Below are 21,863 nucleotides of genomic sequence, written 5' to 3'. Positions count from 1 at the left end.
TGCACATGATGTTACAGTGCTGCACCCGCCTCCTGTCACTGAGGGGGAGCCTGCACTCCCTCGGCAGGTGACACCCAGGTGCGGCCCGCATCCCCCCCACCCCCCTTCTGACGCCACTGCAACAAGGATGGCAATTGCAGAGCTGCACGCAGGCTATAGATATACTGTATGATTTATGCACGCAGGCAGAAAGTGATAAGGTACCAGCCAATCAGCTCCCAACTGTCATTTTTCAAACACTGCCTGTGAGATAGCAGTTGGGAGCTGATTGGCTGGCACCTTATCACTTTCTTATCACTTTTCACTCTGTCTCCTAACACTTCTTAGTAAATAGACCCCAATGTGTGGTAAAATTTGGCAGCCAGTCCCTCATAGTTGTCCCAGCTAGTGTTCTTAAATAAGAAGCCTGACTCTAGACAAATGTATCTCCTGGACAGAATTGAATGTTTTTTATGTCATTCTATAGGATAATTAACATGCAGGAGTGTATATACTGGACATGTGCAGACCAGATTGCATCAGTTATATCAAAACAAATTAAATAGAAATAAAATGGCCGTAAGGTACAGTAGTGCATGGCAAATCCCCAAACCCATTTCTGCTATCTCTAAGTCGCTCACTTACTGAAAGCAGAATGTGTGACCCTAACAGTGTACAGAAACTCAGCGCGGTTGCTCCTTTGTGACATAAAGCATGAGGGGGCTCAGAGGTGACATCTCTGGGAGTACAAAAACTTTCACTGTTTGTTGGGAAGACCTTGATGAATTCAAAGAGCACTTAGCTAAGTATGGATTACAGTACATGTAGGATTGTAATTAGAGTTTGTGTTAAAGTTGAAATGCACTATTTGTTGTTGCACTAAGCTGTTAGTTTGAGCAATTGCAACCAATCAGCTTCTGTCATTTATCTAGCATCATATTTAAAATGACAGTTAAATGGCGATTGGTTCCTTTGGCAGACATTATGTCTCCAAGGATAGATACATCTCCCCCACCGTCTTTTTTACGCTACACAACAGCTTGGATTCCCAGGCTGGTGTCAGGAATATCCCTGTACTTAATAAACCCAATTTGCCAACGATAGCTACTGTCTGTAATAACCTTCACTGGCTGCCTCTGATGATAGCTTCTGAATGCCTAGCATGAAGTACCGCCAGCTGCCCTCCTATTACTACCTACATCCTCTGGACAATCTGCTCTTTATCCACTGAGGCATCACCAGAAATCTCCTAGTGACAATGAGAACGTAGTCAGCTTCTCTAATGTCTATAGCTCCTTCATTCCCTTATGAGATACTAGGACCAATGCTCCCATTCTATAGAGGCTTCTTGTTCCACACCTGCAACGCAAATCTCTGTCTTCATTACAGGGACTAATACCGTATGTCAATATGGCATGGTTACATCAGGTACCATTGAAAGAAGCACTGCGGTGCGTGGTGCGGGCCCCACCTGGACCCACACCCTGCCCCAATTATAAATACGCCCCTGATCATATGGTGCTTCCCCCATAAGCGCATTATTCCCAGATGCAGCAAATACTGTGAATGAGTACTATAAAAAAATAATAAAATCAAGCGCTGATAACAATTTGTAAACCCCTGTCTCTTTCCAGCAGCTACCAATTAGGGAGTACACAACCCCCAAAGTGATAACAATATAGAAAAAGAAGGAAGGGTTTGGAAAAACACAAGTTGCATTTAGTAATAATAATACATTATTTGAATAATACACAATTCACAGTCACACCGGCTGGTATTACCAATATATAAAACATACATGAAAAAAAAATTTTTTCTAATACTAATCCATTATGTGGAAATGCTGGATAGAAAGTCTGACAGTCTTCAAAGCAATTATGATGTTACTTATTAGTGTTTAATAGCACAATTCTCGATTATGCCTATTTATCCTATTCTCCAGTCATGCACAAGCAGGGTTAGTGTAGCTGTCCTTGCAAATTATATTATACAGTACATCACTGCAAGCTCAACAATTAGCTGTGAACTGAGAAAGTATAATTACCTCCTCTGGTTTACATTCCTGGCCAGGTAATGCATATTGTACTGACTGAGTGCATCAATTATACCCCTTTTACACCAGAGCAAAAACCTGGGTTTTTGCTGGGTCTACCCTGGTCGCAGCTCAGTGTAAAAGTGTCCCTGAAAAATAACCCAGGTCAAGTGACCCAGCAATCCAACCCAGGTAGCTACCAGGGTTGGACCCAGGATGGACCCGGGTAATGGTGCAGTGTAAACGGTGCAACCCAGGTTATCTGACCTGGGTCATGCCTAAAATTAGCTGATTGGTGGTTGTGGAGCATTCACTTCCCACTTTTTATGACCTCACAGGTTTAGCAGGGCAGACCTGAGTTCAGTGTGAACAGGGCTGACCTGGGAGTAACCCAGATCGAAGGTGAAGTGTAAATGGGTCTGACCTGGGTCTGACCAGGGTTGGAACCATGTCCAAAAACCCAGGTTGGACCTGGGTTTTTGGTGGAAAAGAGGTATTAGTCACCTTGCAAGCTGCGATCCATCTCAATAGACACTTGCAGTCTGGGGTTTGCAATCCCAGTTCCCTCTTGAATGCTGCCTCATGTAACCTTTTTCCAAAAGGTCTGTGCACAGAACCGATCTCCTGCTTGGGACAGTTTGAGATAGTTCGGCCGGTGTGTTATAATGAGCTCTCTTTACTCATTTCTCCATCTCAGCAAATCCTTCTGATGAAGCCACATTGCGGATCTTGCCTACATGGACTAGTGCCATCTTCAGATGGCGTTAGCAGATTACCTACAATGGGGCAGCCCTGCCAGAGAGGGATCTTGCAATTCCTCTCCAATGGGCTGCAGGATGTTGCAAAGCGCATTGCTGCTTTTGCCGCAATACGCATGTGCAACTTTATAGCCACAAGGGTATTCGTAGGTAGAAGTAAAGTGATGGCAGGTCCGATCATTTTACTTTTTCTTGATCGCCAGGATAGGTTCTTATCAGAGCCATTGTCCTAGCGATTAAAATGAATACATCCCAGCAGCACAAGCATCCTTATTGCCACAATTTGAGGCAATAAGACTGCTTGCGTCAATATATATGCCTCTATTTCTCTAGGAGGATTTTGAAAATTATAATTTGCTCAGAGAAGGAGGGAACTCCCAGTCATCTCTTTCCTCTATGAGCAGGAAGCAATGTGCAGTTTCAACACCGAGCACAGATCTATCTTTCAAAAGATAGAAGGTGACATTACCTAAAACGATCAACCCGGTTATTGCTATCATTTAATGGTAGTGAATGATCAATGATAGCTAAATGTTGATAGGTTGATTTGGGCAACTTCTACACCAGTTCTGTGAGGAAGGTTTAATTGATACATCTCCCCATAAATGAGGTGAGGTGAGTAAATAGGTGGATACAAGGGCAAATCTTTAATGGGTGCAGGATATACTTGCCAACTCTCCCTGATTGTCAGGAAGACTCCCAAAAATATTAGAAAGTTCTTCCAGCAAAGCCAAAATCATCAGTCCCTGGCACTACAGAATTTTGGCCTACTAACTGGCTGCTTGCCGGCGTCAGTGCATATAGGACTGGGTGTAGGAGAGTTTTAAACCCTTCCTGTCTCTCAGTTATGAGCTGCAGCTGGGCCTGTCTAACCGGGAAAACCCGGAATTCCACATCTCCACTGCTACTACAGCTGGCACAGGCTTCACTCTAGTCTCCCTTGGAGGGAGCTTATCCCACAGGAATGTGGGCAATTCAGGTGAGAGATAACACCTCTCACCACAATTATATAAAAAAACAGATTTATGCATACAAATGGGATTATTAGTTTCATTTACCTGCATTGGGTATAAGGTACAATGATCCCTATGGCTACATATATTTTCTGAAAAATATCAGTGTTTTTATCAACAAGTAGATCTTACTAACAGCTTTGGGACTCTTTTACATTTGGATGTAAATCAATTTTATGGCGCGTCTCTCAGATGTAGCAGTACACGCCCACTTTACCGCTGTGCTCATAGGTGCTGCTTTCACCATCTCCCTGAAATGCTTTTTCAAAAGTAGGAAAGTATGGTGCAGGATGTGTGGTGCACATGGCCCCTGGGTCCAGAGGGTCTACACCACATACACTGCACCCAGTGGCGTATCTATAATAGATGCAGTGTGTGCGGGGCACACGGGCCCCCAGGGTCCAGGGGGGCCCCACACTGCACACATATTATTTTAGACGTACCTGTCTGTGGTCCCACGTCGGGTGTCTGCGCTGCTCAGAACACTGGAAAATGGCCGTCGCGGCCATTTTTCTGGTGTTCTACACATGCGCAGTAGAATCCGGGCACTAGAGTATGCCCGGACTCTACTGCGCATGCACAGAACACCGGAAAAATGGCCGCCACGGCCACTTACTGGCGTCCTGCGCAGTAGAGTCCGGGCACACTCTAGTGCCCGGAGTCTACTAAGGCATCGGTGGCTGGTTATCCGCGTTAGTCGGCTGCCGGCCACCGGGGAGAGAGGAGGGGGCCCCACACAGGGAGTGCTCATGGGCCCCCTCCTCTCTTAAGATGCCCCTGCCTGCACCCATATATAATTATACTTACCTCTCCACAGTCTCCAAAGTTCTGTTCTGCAGAGCCAGTCCGATGCTGCAGAGCAGCAAAAATCACAGGGACAATGGTGGCGGCCATTTTCCTGGTGACTTGAGTAATACAGATGTAATACAGATGTCTCTGGGAAAAAGGCAAGGGTGTCATTTTGCTGGGGACCTGCACATGCTCAGTATATACTGGCACAAAGCCAGAATCTACTGCGCTGCTTGAGGAGTGGGCCCGCACTGAGGGGCTGATTCACTACCATACACAACTGCATATGCAATAGTGATTACGCACGCAGTTCAACTTCGATAGTATGCTAATCCTTTGTGATTGCAATTCCCTCGCAGCACTACATAAGGACGCCCACTTTACCTTACACACATCCATAATATTTAGCAAGACTTCAAAACCATCGGTAGAATCGAGTACCATCGCAGCCTCACGCACACTTGTGCAAGCTCTGACCTTACTCAGAAATTGCTAACAATCACACGCTATCAGGCCTCAGGCGGCGTAGGCAATTGCAGTGGATAATTTATGAACGCCCCTACAACGGTGTTGAAATGCACTGGCACGCCTGCATTCGCCCGACCACCCCCCCGTCACCACCCACAAATGGCACTTCCTGTCAATCGCTCTGCGATGGGTCTGGGTAGCCTCTGCAATCGCAGTCCCGTTCGCAATAGCTAGTTCGTGCACGCGCATTGTGATGCATACACATGCGCAGAATGCAACAATCAGCCAATTGCATGCGTAATCGTAATTGCGTATGTTAGTGAATCAGCCCCTTTGTCTCCTCTCTTAAAACATACCTGGGTGGATAACCTAGAAACCTTGGAGGAGTCTTTTAAATCTTACTCTGGAGAAGCAAAAGTTAAGTTATGCAACTGCTGGTGATCTACTGTAATAGAGTATATTTTGGCAATGTTTCAGTTATCTTGTGGAACATACGTAAATACGTCATAGTAAAGAAAGATGCACAGGCGTTATCCACAGGACAGACAGTACCGGCTCCTCGGCAGAATTCCAGAAACGCACCAATACACATGTGGCAAGAAAGTGCATAACCTATGGGAAGACACAGAACATCTATTACAAAAACATTTTACAACTCAGCTTCAATTCAGAGCCAACATGAGTATAAAGTACAGAAATGAAATTGCCAATGAATTATAATTTATCATATGTAGAAAAACCAGGAAACCCTGCTGAGATGGTCTCCTAGCTATGAGGCGGATAGAGCATTAGTAGCAAAATGAGTGTAAATTAGTACCAAAAATAAATGCATGCAAAACTTACATACAGTATTTCCATTTTCCACAACTATAAAGAGCCACTGACATCTCGCCATCCATGTATGTGTGCTTATAGACAGCATGTGCTCCAAGGGCAGGGGTCTTCAACCTTTAACCCTCCAGCTACTGTGGAACTACACATCCCAGCATTACCTGCCACCATTTTGATATGATAGCATGCTAAAACTGTGGCAGGGCATCCAGGGATCTGTAGTTCCACAGCAGCTGGAGGGCCAAAGGTTGAAGACCCCTGTCCTAGGGCCTGATTCAGATTTGGGAATAAAGTAATGCTGCGTACACACGGGACGATCTGTTCGGTGAATGATATATCTAAACGATCTCCCTAGAAATTCCCAGTGTGATGGATGAACGATATTGCTCGCTCTGAATCAGGGCCGGGTTTTTTTTTTTGGATTGGCCTCTTGGCCGCTCGCATAGCTGTGGGTGACCACCCACAGCTATTGTGAGCGGCAATGATGATGGTCGCGATGGTCAAGGGTAGTGGTAGGGTCTCATGGCCGCAAGCCCCAGAGAGATTTCGGCTCTAACAGAGCCGGAATCTCTCCACTGACATCACCCGTGATGTCAGTGGGGCCCCCCAAACGGGAACGCCTCAGTTTGGGCAGCCACGCCCACGGCCTGTCCACCAAACAGGGCGAGCTGTCACTCAACATCGACAGCTTGCCCCCTTTGGTGCGAGACCCGGAGCGACGGATTGCCCGTCGCTAGCAGGGTATCGCGCATGCACACGACGGAGTGGAATTGCTGTTGCCAACCATGATTAGTACTGGCATAATAAAGGCACAAAGTCCAACGTTCCCCTGGTATCACCACCAGCCCTCACAAGGAAGTGTAAGTTTTGTTGCATGTCACACGCATCACGGCTCTCGGAGCAGCTCCTCAATGTGATGAGTTGGCATTAGGAGGCTCGTTGGTATAAAAAGTGTGACACAAAATCAGCAATCAGACAAATTATCTTAACAAACTGATTCTGAAACACATAAATCATCCGAATGCCTGAGTAAGGATAAGAGATGTGCAAGGACCCCCATGTTTTTGTTTTGATTCTAATTCATCATCGAGTTTTAGTTTTGGCAAACCCTCTAGTGTTGTGGTTCAGATTCGGTTTTGGTTTTCCTTTAAAGGTGATTAAAAAACAAATTTATAAAAACATCTAAAATCGTTTGGACCTGTCTCTTTACATGCAATCCAAAACCCGAGTTCAATTTTTAAATCTGAGTTCTGAACTGAGTGCAGACCTGAACCAGGACTCCGTTCGACTTGGTACCCCAAAGTGATTCCAAACTAGGGGTGTGCACCGGCCACTTTTCGTGTTTTGTGTTTTGGTTTTGGATCTGGATCTTTCTTCGTGTTTTGGATCTGGATTGGTTTTGCCAAAACCACCCTTCCGTGTTTTGGGTTCTGGGTTTTGTGTTTTGGATCTGTATTTTTTTTAAAAAAAGCATAAAAACAGCTAAAATCACAGAATTTGTAGGTTTTTCTGCTCCTATGCTATTATTAACCTCAATAACCTTAATTTCCACTCATTTCCAGTCTATTCTGAACACCTCACACCTCACAATAGTGTTTTTATGTCCAAAACGTTGCACCGAGGTAGCTGGATGACTATGCTAAGCGACACGAGTGGGCGGCACAAACACGTGACCCATCTAGGCGTGAAACTGCAGTGGCAGACAGGATGGCAGTTTGAAAAACTAGGCCCCAAACTGTACATAATGCAAAGAAAAAAAAGAGGTGCAAGATGGAATTGTCCTTGGGCCCTCCCACCCACCCTTATGTTGTATAAACAGGACATGCACACTTTAACAAACCAATCATTTCAGCGCCAGGGTCTGCCACACAACTGTGGCTGAAATGATTGGTTCGTTTGGGCCCCCACAAAACAAGCTGGCAATTAATGTGTCCCTGCACAAACTGGCTCTATGGAGGCAAGATGTCATCCTCATCCTCCTCATCCACCGATTCCTCACCCTCTTCAGTGTGTACATCCTCATCCTCACAAAGTATTAACTCGTCCCCACTTGAATCCACCACCACAGGTCCCTCTGTACCTTCTGGAGGCTGGTCTCCCTGGAAGAGCTGATAATTCATTTTGATGAACATCATCTTCTCCACATTCTGTGGAAGCAACCTCCTATGCCTTTCGCTGACAAGGTTCCCGGCTGCACTAAACACTCTTTCGGAGTACACACTGGAGGGGGGGCAACTCAGGTAAAATAGAGCCAGTTTGTACAGGGGCCTCCAAATTGCCTCTTTTTCCTGCCAGTACAGGTATGGACTGTCTGCCATGCCTACTTGGATGCTGTCACCGATGTAATCCTCCACCATTCTGTCAATGGTGACAGTATCATATGCAGTGACAGTAGACATGTCAGAAATTGTTGCCAGGTCCTTCAGTCCGGACCAGATGTCCAAACTTGGTCCTGCCTGCCCTGCATCACCGCCAGCGGGTTGCTTAGGATACCTAAGTTTTTTCCTGGCAGCCCCAGTTGCAGGAGAAAATGAAGAAGGAGCCGTTGACGTGTCACGTTCCGCTTCAGCTGACAGTGTGTTCACCAGCAGGTCTTTGCACCTCTGCAGGCTTGTGTCGGCCGGAAAGAGAGACACCACATAGGCTTTAAACCTAGGATCGAGCACGGTGGCCAAAACGTAGTGGTCTGATTTCAACAGATTGACCACCCTGGAATCCTGGCAAAGCGAATGAAGGGCTTCATCCACAAGTCCCACATGCCGAGCGGAATCGCTCCGTCTTAGCTCCTCCTTCACTTTCTCCAGCTGCTTCTGCAAAAGCCTGATGAGGGGAATGACCTGACTCAAGCTGGCAGTGTCTGAACTGACTTCACGTGTGGCAAGTTCGAAGGGCTGGAGAACCTTGCACAACACGGAAATCATTCTCCACTGCGCTTGAGTCAGGTGCATACCCCCTCCTTTGCCTATGTCATAGGTGGATGTATAGGCTTGTATGGCCTTTTGCTGCTCCTCCATCCTCTGAAGCATATAGAGGGTTGAGTTCCACCGCATCACAACCTCTTGCTTCAGGTGATGGCGGGGCAGGTTCAAGAATGTTTGCTGGCGCTCCAGTCTTCGGCACGCAGTCGCTGAATGGCGAAAGTGGCCAGAAATTTTTCGGGCCACCCAAAGCGTCTCCTGCACGCCCCTGTCGCTTTTCAGAAAATTCTGCACCACCAAGTTTATTGTGTGAGCAAAACATGGGACGTGCTGGAATTTGCCCAGATGTAATGCCCGCACAATATTGGTGGCGTTGTCAGATATCACAAATCCCCAGGAGAGTCTAAGTGGGGTAAGCCACTGGGCGATGATTTCCCTCAGTTTCTCTAAGAGGTTGTCGGCGGTGTGCCTCTTACTGAAACCGGTGATACACAGCGTAGCCTGCCTTGTAACGAGCTGGCGTTTCTGAGATGCTGCTACTGGTGACGCTGCTGCTGTTGCTGCGTAAGGTGATACATCTACCCAGTGGGCTGTCACAGTCATATAGTCCTTAGTCTGCCCTGTTCCACTTGTCCACATGTCCGTGGTTAAGTGGACATTGTGTACAACGGCATTTTTCAGGACACTGAGGACACTTTTTCTGACGTTTCTGTACAGTCTCGGTATCGCCTGCCTAGTGAAGTGGAATCTAGACGGGATTTGGAACCGGGGACACACTACCTCCATCAATTGTCTAAATCCCACTGCACTAATGGCGGATACCGGACGCACGTCTAACACCAACATAGCAGTCAAGGCCTCAGTTATACGTTTTGCTTCAGGATGACTGCTGTCGTACTTCATCCTCCTCGCTAAGGACTGTTGGAGGGTCAATTGTTTAGTAAAAGTAGTGGTGTTCCTACTTCCTCTCTGGGATGATGAACGACTCCCAGCAGCAGTAACAGCAGCAGCGGCAGCAGTAGGCGTAGCAATGCAGGATCCTCCAGAGGAATCCCGGATAGGAGAGTCAGTCATGCCAGTGACATGGCCTGCAGGACTACTTCCGATCCTGACTAAGGAGGAAATTGACGAGGAGGGAGTTGACGGTGTGGTTTGCAGGCGCTTGGATACAACAGGACAATGGGATTTAGGTGTCCCTGGACTGCTTACGGTCTTAGCCAAAGTTTCTGAACTTGACAGTAACTTTTTATGAACGTGCTGCAGGTGCCGTATAAGGGAGGATGTTCCTAGGTGGTTGACGTCCCTACCCCTACTTATTTCACCTTTACATATGGTACATATGGCAAGACAGTTGTTGTCCGGATTTGGATAGAAATATTGCCAGACCAAAGAGGTGGAATGTTTGGTCTTCTGCCCAGGCATGACCGTGATGGGCTTTTTCATCCCACGGACAACAACTGTCTCCCCCGGAGCCTGATTTAAACAAACCACATCACCATCAGAATCCTCCTCGCCAACTTCCTCCTCAGCGCCAGCTACACCAGTATCCTCATCCTGTTGTACTTCAACAGTGACATCTTCAATTTGCATATCAGCAAGTGGACTGTGGGTGCTCCTTTCAGCACTTGCAGGGGGCATGCAAATGGTGGAAAGAGCCACCTCTTCCCGTCCAGTGCTGGGAAGGTCAGGCATCGCAACCACCACCACACTTGGACTCTCCTTGGGGATTTGTGATATCTTCTTAGAAAGCACAGTTCTTCGCTGTGCTTTTGCCAGCTTAACTCTTTTGATTTTTTTAGTGGGAGGAGGGCTTCCATCGTCATGTGAAGCTGAACCACTAGTCATGAACATACTAGGGATCGACCTTAGCCGTTCCTTGCCACTCCGTGTCGTAAATGGCATATTGGCAAGTTTACGTTTCTCTTCAGCTGATTTAAATGTCTTTTTCAAGGTCATTTTCCTGAACTTTGCCATTTGGGATTGTATGTGCCCTCTACTATGACATTGGGCATCGGCCTTGGCAGACGACGTTGATGGCATGTTATCGTCTATGTCATGACTAGTGGCAGCAGCTTCAGCACTAGGAGGAAGTGGTTCTTGATCTTTCTCTATTTTATTTTTATCGGAGAAAGTTTGGTCCTCCATTTATGTTATATCGATTTGATATATACGTGCGACTAAACACAGAAAATAATTTTTTTTTTGGTTTGGACTGGAGTGTACTTTGTGGGTTACAGCACCCTTTAACGGTCAAGCCAGCCGGCCCTTTACTTATGACACAGGCGCACTCTTGGCACTACTTTGTTGATGCACGTGCGGCTACTGCGCACACAATTCACAAACACAGAAAATATTTTTTTTTTGGTTTGGACTGGAGTGTACTTTCGGGGGTTACAGCACCCTTTAACGGTCAAGCCAGCCGGCCCTTTACTTATGACACAGGCGCACTCTTGGCACTACTTTGTTGATGCACGTGCGGCTACTGCGCACACAATTCACAAACACAGAAAATAATTTTTTTTTGGTTTGGACTGGAGTGTACTTTCGGGGGTTACAGCACCCTTTAACGGTCAAGCCAGCCGGCCCTTTACTTATGACACAGGCGCACGCTTGGCACTACTTTGTTGATGCATGTGCGGCTACTGCGCACACAATTCACAAACACAGAAAATAATTTTTTTTTTGGTTTGGACTGGAGTGTACTTTCGGGGGTTACAGCACCCTTAACGGTCAAGCCAGCCGGCCCTTTACTTATGACACAGGCGCACGCTTGGCACTACTTTGTTGATGCACGTGCGGCTACTGCGCACACAATTCACAAACACAGAAAATAATTTTTTTTTTGGTTTGGACTGGAGTGTACTTTGGGGGTTACAGCACCCTTTAACGGTCAAGCCAGCCGGCCCTTTACTTATGACACAGGCGCACGCTTGGCACTACTTTGTTGATGCACGTGCGGCTACTGCGCACACAATTCACAAACACAGAAAATAATTTTTTTTTTGGTTTGGACTGGAGTGTACTTTCGGGGGTTACAGCACCCTTAACGGTCAAGCCAGCCGGCCCTTTACTTATGACACAGGGGCACGCTTGGCACTACTTTGTTGATGCACGTGCGGCTACTGCGCACACAATTCACAAACACAGAAAATAATTTTTTTTTGGTTTGGACTGGAGTGTACTTTCGGGGGTTACAGCACCCTTAACGGTCAAGCCAGCCGGCCCTTTACTTATGACACAGGCGCACGCTTGGCACTACTTTGTTGATGCACATGCGGCTACTGCGCACACAATTCACAAACACAGAAAATAATTTTTTTTTTGGTTTGGACTGGAGTGTACTTTCGGGGGTTACAGCACTCTTAACGGTCAAGCCAGCCGGCCCTTTACTTATGACACAGGCGCACGCTTGGCACTACTTTGTTGAAGCACGTGCGGCTACTGCGCACACAATTCACAAACACAGAAAATAATTTTTTTTTTGGTTTGGACTGGAGTGTACTTTCGGGGGTTACAGCACCCTTAACGGTCAAGCCAGCCGGCCCTTTACTTATGACACAGGCGCACGCTTGGCACTACTTTGTTGATGCACGTGCGGCTACTGCGCACACAATTCACAAACACAGAAAATAATTTTTTTTTTGGTTTGGACTGGAGTGTACTTTCGGGGGTTACAGCACCCTTAACGGTCAAGCCAGCCGGCCCTTTACTTATGACACAGGCGCACGCTTGGCACTACTTTGTTGATGCACGTGCGGCTACTGCGCACACAATTCACAAACACAGAAAATAATTTTTTTTTTGGTTTGGACTGGAGTGTACTTTCGGGGGTTACAGCACCCTTAACGGTCAAGCCAGCCGGCCCTTTACTTATGACACAGGCGCACGCTTGGCACTACTTTGTTGATGCACGTGCGGCTACTGCGCACACAATTCACAAACACAGAAAATATATTATTTTTTTAGCACTTGGGTGGAGCACCCCTGATGGACAGAGCACCCCCTGGACAACACTACAGCACTCCTTTAGGACTGGGACACTGCACAGGACTTTGGAGTGGACACAGCCCCTATGGAGAACTGACTGCACAACACAGTCCAGCCAGACCCTATGGACTTTGAAGTAGTGGACACAGCCCCTATTAACAACAGCAGCACAGCACAACACAGCCAGCCCCTATGGACTTTGAAGTAGTGGACAACAGCAGCACTACACTACACTACACTACACAGCCCTAACTCCCACCCTCCCTCTTCACTGTCCACAGCCGAGTGAGAAAATGGCGCCGACGTGTGTACCTTATATAGGATCCAAAACCCGCGAGACTCGGAAGGCGGGAAGATGACGTTTTGCCTCGATTTCAGATCCGAGTCAGGCGGGAAAAGTCGAGCCTGACTCGGATCGGACTCGGATCGGGGGGGCTCGGGGGGGTTCGGATTTCAGAAATCCGAACCCGCTCACCCCTATTCCAAACTGGGACTCTGTTAGACTTGGAACCCCTCAGTTCGTGTCAGGGCCATAACTAGGGTAATGTGGCCTGTGCCATGGCACAGGGCACTGCAGGGCAGGGGGCACTGTTTGGGCCTGTCAATTTTCCTGTTTATTATCATTCTCACTTGTAGCTTCCTCTTCCTTTATCCCCAGCACCTCCTGGCCTACACTATCTCTTCCCTGGCCCTAACCCATGAGGCCATGGCCCTTTTTCAGGTGCACTATCTTATATTCCTATACAAAAATTGAGGGGGGGGGGGTGGTGCCAATGCTCTTTCTGGCCCAGGGCACCAAAACGTCTAGCTGCGGCTCTGAGGGAAGGGCTTCTTTTTTTCCCAATCTGGAATAGCTAAATGTTGGGATGTATACAACCTATAGGAAATGACATCATCCAAATGGTCACGGTAATAAGTGAATCGATCTGCTCCGATCCTGTTCTTCCCTCCGCTGCAGCTTCTTACATTTTTCTTTCACTCTACTCTGATTCTTCGTTTCCCATAGCCCAGACCCCCCCCTCTCTTCAGCACATTGTACAATGCACAGCAATGGTCAGTATATCAGCAATATGTTGTGAAGTAATAATGTAATGTGTGGAAGTGGGGTGGTATGTATTACTGTAATGTGTGCAGGTGGGATTTTATATAATGGAGGAGGCAGATCTGTCATCAGAAATTGTTGGGCCCAGTACAAGTGAATCAGTAATACACATACAGCGGCTATAGTTTAATATATAAGTAATAGCTTGTATAACAGGGTTGGGTATGGGATGCTGGCGCTCGGGATCCCAGCGGTCAAAATCCCTAAACTGGCAATTTGACATGGTTAGGGTACCAACACTTGTCGTTCAGTATCCTAACAATTCCCCTCTCCCTCCCCTCCCTCCCCGGTGCCTGACACTAATCCCCGCTAGTGCCTAAACCTAACCTCCCCCTCCCCTCCCCGCACCCTAAACCTACCCCTACCCCTTAGTGCCTAACACTAACCCTTCCCCTAGTGCCTAACCCTAACTATAACCCTCCCCCTAACCCCGATACTTAGCTTCGGGATGCCGGAGGTCAGGATGCCGGCACCGGGTTTCTGAAAGGTATCAGGATTCAGGTGCCAACATTCTAAGTACCGGCATCCGGATTGTCGGGATATTGACCGGATCCCGTATAACAAGCAGATTAATTTATAGCTTGTGTAACAAGCACATGAAACTTGCAAGCTTGTATAATGTTCAACTGGTACAATAATATAAATCTTGTGCAATATAGATCGTGTATAAAAAGCATACAAATATATAAACCTCCATAATAAGCACATAATTAGCATATTAATATATCACCTGTATAACAAGCACAGGATAATTGCAAGCTTGCATTACTCTTACCTTGTTCTACTGTACATGGATAATATATACAGTGGGTTGGGTATGATATCCCGGCTGTCCTGACAGCAACGGCATCCCGACAGCCTGAATACCGACACCCATAAAATGATATGGTAATTACTTTTGTAACCCCTACCCTAACCCACCCTCCCCGGTGTCTAACCTCCCCCCTAGTGCCTATACCTAACCTCCCCCTCCCCGCATCCTAAACCTATCACCCCCTCCCCGGTGCCTAAACTTATCCTCCCCCCTAGTGCCTTTACCTAACCTCCCCGCACCCTAATCCTAACCCTCCCTCCCTGTGCCTAACCCTAACTCTTCCCTTAGTGCCTAACCCTAACCCCACTAGCTAACGCTACCCTCCCCCTAACACTCCGATACTTACCTTCGGGATGCCGACGGTCGGGATACTGGTTCCGGGATCCCGACCTGTCGGGATTTCGGCGCCGGTATGCCAAATAAATCCCTATACAGTAGCTTGTGTAACAAGCATTTTAATATACAGCTTGTACAACATAGAGTCTGTATAACAAGTATATATCAAAACACAGCCTGTATAAGAGATACATGATAATCGCAAGCTCATGTAATAACTTACAAAAAATTGGAAACCTTAATGACCTGTATAACAGGAATACTATTATTTAGCTTGTGCAATAAGCATGAGATAAGGGTCTCCTAAATATAGAACGGACTTCCGTGAAGCTCCATTAATCTTTCTGTTTGGACAGCATGGCAGTATCATGTCTGCTATTTATGCTGCATACTAGAACGATCGTGATACAGAGCCACTAATTCTGCCACTAACTATACACAGCTGTACAATCTTTGACTATTATGGTAATTAAATAAAACACGGTTTATATCCTGCTTGCAGGAAACCACTCACATTATTTATACCTGTGGGTCAGTTATTTAGCGATGTAGTTGCGTTGCACAGAATGCCGACACTCAGCATCCCAGCACCGGAATTCCGACAGGATGCCACTGTCAGTATTCTGACTGCCGTCCTTCCCGACTGCCAGGATCCTGAACCCAACCCATTATTTACCCGCTCGCTTTGAGGTAATATTTGGATAATAGCCGTACCTGTGCTATTTAATAAATATCTGCGGTATCTTTAAACAGGGAGTTACAATAGGTATATTTAACAACATTTAGCTAATGAGCACAGAATTCACAGATAAAGTTGTATGATTTATGAGACTGTACAATGGCAAAAGGACATTACCAGCTAGGGACGGTATTTAATTAGTTTCTCACTCGCGATAAAGCTTTGCCTGCATCACGTATTTTAGATGCGGAAACTTATCGTGCGCGCCCTCACTTTTCGCCGTATACAATTCCAAAGTACGCGAAAACGGAGACACACGAAGTCAAAAGACGCGAAAAGTGTTGCCAGAATCGGGGAAATCAGCCTGAACCCCCCAATAAGCTGCAGAAACATTGGGGATCAATGTAGTAGTGCCCGATTAGCCCTAATAAAACTATTTGGCGTGCATAAGTTCGCACAATTGGTACTAATTTGCGTCTTTGCACAAGTGGTGAAGAATGGCATAAAGCAGTATTTTTTGGTGAAATTAAGTAGTCCTGGCAAATTTGGGGTACCTGAAAATGGGTGCTAGCATGTTTTAATGTCTGGTATGTGAACTTTTAAATAAAGTGAGATTGCACCTCTAAAAATGCACCTGCAATCTCCAAAACAATTCTTAGTGTGCCCCCAGAACCTTATTTCGCTAGTTTGCGAACTTGTCCCCCCAATTTACACATTTTCACCCCCAAATTCCAAGTATTTTTTTAGGGTGTTCTTGGGACTTTTTTTAGGATTTTTTTGGTGCAGTTCCATTGGGGGGGCTCTCCCAAGGGTTTTGAGTGGTTGCCCCACCTTTGCACCCCCAAACAAAAATATTGCACCTCTTTTCTCCACCTATTCAGAGGCAAATCTTTTTTGCCTATTACATTGCATTGCGTTTTTGCGTACGCGAAAAGCAGATGGAATTAAATAAGGCAATAATTTTCTGACAGGCGAAAAGTCGCAATCGATGATACTTTTTCGCGGATTTCGACTTTTCACTTATAATTGAAAACGGGCCTAAAGGGGGATACTATTGATACACTGTATACCTTTTAACACCTGCTGGTTAACATCAACAGTGTCAAGAAATTGCTACAACTTATATTATCTACAATTAGTGACTTACTTCAATAGTTCACACACACATGGATTCATTTTGCATTTATCACTTTATCTCTTGACATTATTTGGTTATACTTTGCTTTGAACAATCCCTATTACAAGGCATATATACGTGATTAGATATTCAAATTTAGAATGCATGAGATTTGATTAACATTAGGGGCAAAATGTAATAGGGTCCGAGTTTGTAAAATGTGCGAGTATAAAGCTACAATATAGTCGCATATTTGTAGAACTCTCCCTAGGTGAGTATGCGTGAGTGTGAGTGTGAGTGTGCATGTATGTTTAAATAAAATGTAACTTTCACAGTGTTTGTGTATTGTGGTTAAATATTTATTTTGCAGACAAACTAGAGGTACTAGTGATCCCTTAAACCCTGCATGCTGGTACTTGCTAGGACCTCTAGTTCTCCAGTAAAAGACAATATTATTGATCTAATTTTTAAACACAATCAACCACCCAGGGGTGCTGGGTATAGCTCCAGGCTATTATCCCAGGCCTGGGGTGCCCTGTAGAGGAGGAACCTCAGGGCTGACTAGCGGTCAGGTATAATGCTTTAGCCAGGGACTCGGTGAAAGTGTTTCCTGGCTGTGACATTACACCTCTGCTAGAAAGAGTCCAGTGCTGGTTATGGAAAATACAGGGGACCCCAGCTCATTTTGTCCCCTGTATTTCCACAACCAGGACGGGCTCAACAGAGCATGGTGCTGATTCATAAAATACCCTACACATTTTTTCACCTGTACTTTAAGAACCAGGATAGGCTCACAGCCTCACCCCTCTAGCATAGCAGCCCTGGGCTGGTTATGCATGTGGAAGGGGGGGCACATTTCATTTTTTTTTTAACACAGAAGCCTTTACGGATCTTACTGATCTGTGAAGGCTTCTGTCTAAGTCAGACCTTGTAATGTGAGTCACATTGTAAGCAGATAGGTGTAGAATCTTCACAAGGACAACAAAGGTCTATGAGCCTGCACGGGAAAAAGAGTATACAAGCAGAGGTCGGGAGGCAAATATCCCTAATGCCAACTTACTGTCATTGTATATGCTGATTGCTGTTTAACTATAGAGGGTTGGTGGTACTCCCCTGAGTCAGAGTTACAACATTCAAAAAGGACAAAAGAGAAAGAAGACTCTCGTTTGGGGGCACACTTATGTAAAATTTATATAATTAAAACATAACTTTTAATAAACACCACTAAAATAATTTTATAGTATCAAACATTTAGAAGAAATGCAAAGAAAAAGAAAAAATAATAATAAGACAGTTATATACAATACAGGCATATACATGTTTGATAGAATTAAGATAGTAGCTCATATGGGTAAATGTCCCATCAAGCGGTGGTGTATTGCCAAGGCAAAATAATAGTGTAAATACACACTATGAAAAGACTGATTACTTGTACCCTTGTACTGTATGGTCAGCACCAAGTAGTTACGGAGAGAGTCTTAATAACCATATGGTCAAATTCTCCTTGTACTCAAAGACAGATGCTGTAAATCCTATTACCCTTGTTATCAGAAATGTTAGATACAAATGTGTCACATAAAGGCAATGATGTATAATCATAACACTTTCCTATGACTGTATGTCCAGGAGGATGCTGTAATAAAATACCTGCATAACGAGACGCTCGCTGCTGCCTAATAGAGTAGCTATTTAAACAGTGAGAAATCAAATGGAGAGTCTCTTTGATGTCTCACTGTTTAAATAGTCACTCTAATAGGCAGCAGGAAGCGTCTCGTTATGCAGGTATTTTATTACAGCATCCTCCTGGACATACAGTCATAAGGTGCATACACACGGGACGATTTGCTCCATGAACAAAATCGCCGTGTGTCCCCGGCAGGGGTCTGCTCAGTGTTGTGTTGATACTGAGCACAAACACTGAATGAAATCAAGAACGATTTAGTTCAGTGCCGGGCTCCCTCTCTCATCCCCGAACATATTCAACCTGACAATATAGTCAGGTTGGACGGGAGGTTCAGGCGATGAACGTCAACTACCAACTCCAAACAGGAGCGCGCATTGGTAGTTATCGTTCATCGTTTTGGGGCAAAAACTGGACGATTTTTTGGACGACTGAATGATAACGATATCGATATCGTCCAGTCATCCAAAAAATCGCTGCGTGTGTAGGCACCTATAGTCATATTGATATAAAAGTTAGTAAGCGCTGACAACTCTTTTATTTTGTACTTTGTGAGTTGTTTTTTAGATTAATTTTCAGGCTGATCTTAGCAAGTTATGCTTCCGATGAAATACAGAACATCCCTGCTGGTGTTACCAGATCTGTCACTAACTTTCCAGGATTGTTTTACTTCAAAGCAAACTCTATATACAATAAATGATGGGAATAAAAACAAACTTACCAGTCTGTGATAGAGCAGACAGGATACATAGAAACAAGAGGAGAGACTTTAGCCCCATTCTGGAAGTCAACAGAATAACAAATGTGATGATGGCGCAGCTTCAAATTCAGATTGCGAAATTTCTCCAGAAGTCAGAGATTTGGAGTATAGTGCCAGAAGAACAGACGTGGAGTCTCACTAAATAAATATAAAGCTGCACAAGGACAATAGATTGAATATGATATTCTGTAGTAGTATATTCTGAATTGTTATACGTTTAGTTTTAATATGAAATGTATTCTATGTATAAGTGGTAACACATGACACCAGTGGGTGTTTTCACATGTACACAGAGGTCTATGCAGGGGCGGATTGGGAACTGAAGGTGCCCACACACATACCGATATACTTACGATCCGACGATGTGTCCGATTTGCCTTGAAACTCTCCTCGCCAGCTCAGCACACGATATGCACACGATATACTGTCCAATCTTCATCCAATCTCCTGCAGCCAGACTCTTTTTTATAGTGCATTGTGTCCTAGATTGTCATTGTACAGCACGGCAGATCTGACGATGCGATGTGCGGCCTGCGGGGGCGCGCATCGCATCGTGATCGTGAGTGGGAACTCACGATTTGGGAATTTTTTACCCCATCTGTCGTTCCGATGTGTCCGAATCGGCCAGATCAGGTAAAAAATCGCTATGTGCGTTGGCAGCTTGAAAGTGGCCCTAGAAAATATTTCTTGAAGTGGCCTTACATGGGCGGCAACAAATCAACTGTAGGTGGAGCCAAAACCAAAGTAGGCAGATTTGTACATCACTATACCTGGAGACATCAGTGATAGGCAAGGCTAAAGCAGCGAGTAATGGTAGGCGGAGTTACACCAACAAAAGGCGGAGCATGTCACAATAACCAAACCTAACACGCAAAAAGGTTAGAAATTATTGTGCTGTACAAAAACTGTCTAAGAAATGAAAACTTGGGGCGATGTTTCATCCTCTGCTAGTAATAACTTTCACAAATTTCTAAGTAAAAGTTCTCAATACTTGGCAGAATATTCCACTTTGCATATACGTGTAAGGCACATGCTACTGCTCTCTGTTTTCAGAATGTACTGTGATTCAAAGGGGGTGTCAAAGCCGGATAATCGGCTGAGACACTCCCCCACTTCCTCTCTGCTGACCTTCCCTCTATAATCCTTGGTGACTTTAACATCCCTATTGACATCAATAATCCTGCATCCACCAATCTTCTTGCCCTCTTCTCCTCCTTTGGACTTTCTCAATGGACATCCACCGCTACCCACTGTCTCGGCTACTCCCTTGACCTTGTCTTCTCCCATCTGTGTGCTCTCTCTGACTTCTCCAACTCTCCCTTCCCCCTCTCTGACCACCATCTGCTTTCCTTCACTCTTTCAACTCCTCCACTCCTCCCCTCACCCAAAGCCACCATCACCAGACGCAATCTTGAGACTCTTGACCCTGCTGTCCTGTCCTCATCACTTGATACTCTCCTCTCTCCTCTATCAACCATGGCCTGCCCTAATCAGGCAGCCTCCTTCTACAACAACACCCTCACTTCTGCACTTGACTCTGTTGCCCCCACCTCCTCTGTCCCCCTCCATCAGTCCAAACCCCAACCCTGGCACTCCAAACTGACCCGGTTTCTCCAAAAGTGCTCGCGCACAGCCGAGCGTCTCTGGAGGAAATGTCGCTCTCTGGCGGACTTCCTTCACTTCAAGTTTGTCCTCTCTTCATACAGCTCAGCCCTCTCCCTCGCCAAGCAATCCTTCTTCCAGTCGCTCATCACCTCTCAGTCCTCCAATCCCCACAGTCTTTTTGGTACTTTCAACACTCTCCTTCACCCCCCCCTCAACCCCTCCCATCCTCCCACACTGCATTTGACTTTGCCTCCTTCTTCTCTTCCAAAATTGAGGCAATTCATCACAGTATTTCCTTCAATCTCTTTGCCGCAACCCCACCTCCCCCACCATCCATACCTCCCAGCCATCCCACCATGTGCTCCTTGCACCCCACCATGGGTGATGAGGTCCACTCCCTCATCGTGTCCTCTCCCCCTTCCACCTACCCCCTTGTCCCCCTCCCTTCTCGCCTTCTACGCTCCCTCTCCACTGCCTGCTCCCACCTTGCTCACCTTTTCAACTTATCACTCTCCACCGGCATCTCTCCCTCCTCATTCAAACATGCTCTTGTCACACCTATTATTAAAAAACCCAAACTTGACCCGTCCTCACCCGCCAATTACCGCCCCATTTCTCTTCTCCCTTTTGCCTCCAAACTACCTGAGCGGCTTGTCTACAGCCGCATCACCAGCTATCTCTCTGACAACTCCATCCGTGATCCTCTTCAATCTGGCTTTCACCCACTTCACTCCACTGAAACGGCCCGACCAAAGTCAGCAATGACCTGCTTGCAGCCAAATCCAGGGGCTACACTATCTCTGCTCATCCTCCTGGACCTCTCTGCAGCATTCAACACCATGGATCATCCTCTCCTCCTCCTCACCTTCAGACCTTTGGCACCTCTAACACCATCCATGCCTGGTTCACCTCTTACCTCACCAACCGCTCCTTCTCAGTGTTTGCCTCTGGCTCCACCTCCCCCCTTCCACCCTTCCCATTGGTGTCCCGCAGG

General features: G+C 46.0%; 1 protein-coding gene across 1 annotated transcript in view; it reads right to left on the bottom strand.

Annotated features, from left to right (window-relative positions):
* Window positions 1-19,295, bottom strand: part of LOC148509102 (phospholipase A2 inhibitor and Ly6/PLAUR domain-containing protein-like) — a 29,685-nt gene extending 10,390 nt beyond the window's left edge. Inside the window, exons 1-2 of the mRNA XM_088443656.1 lie at window positions 19,226-19,295; window positions 5,535-5,651 (exon numbers count right to left, since the gene is read on the bottom strand). Of these exons, the coding sequence (XP_088299782.1) occupies window positions 5,535-5,651; window positions 19,226-19,283 (175 nt within the window). The 5' untranslated portion in view covers window positions 19,284-19,295. The remainder of the gene's footprint in view (window positions 1-5,534; window positions 5,652-19,225) is intronic.
* Between the last annotated feature and the right edge of the window lie 2,568 nt (window positions 19,296-21,863).

This window comes from Taudactylus pleione, unplaced genomic scaffold (assembly GCF_031769625.1).
Source record: "Taudactylus pleione unplaced genomic scaffold, aTauple2 ptg000332l, whole genome shotgun sequence".
Taxonomy (NCBI): domain Eukaryota; kingdom Metazoa; phylum Chordata; class Amphibia; order Anura; family Myobatrachidae; genus Taudactylus; species Taudactylus pleione.
This window is presented reverse-complemented; position numbering and strand designations above follow the sequence as displayed.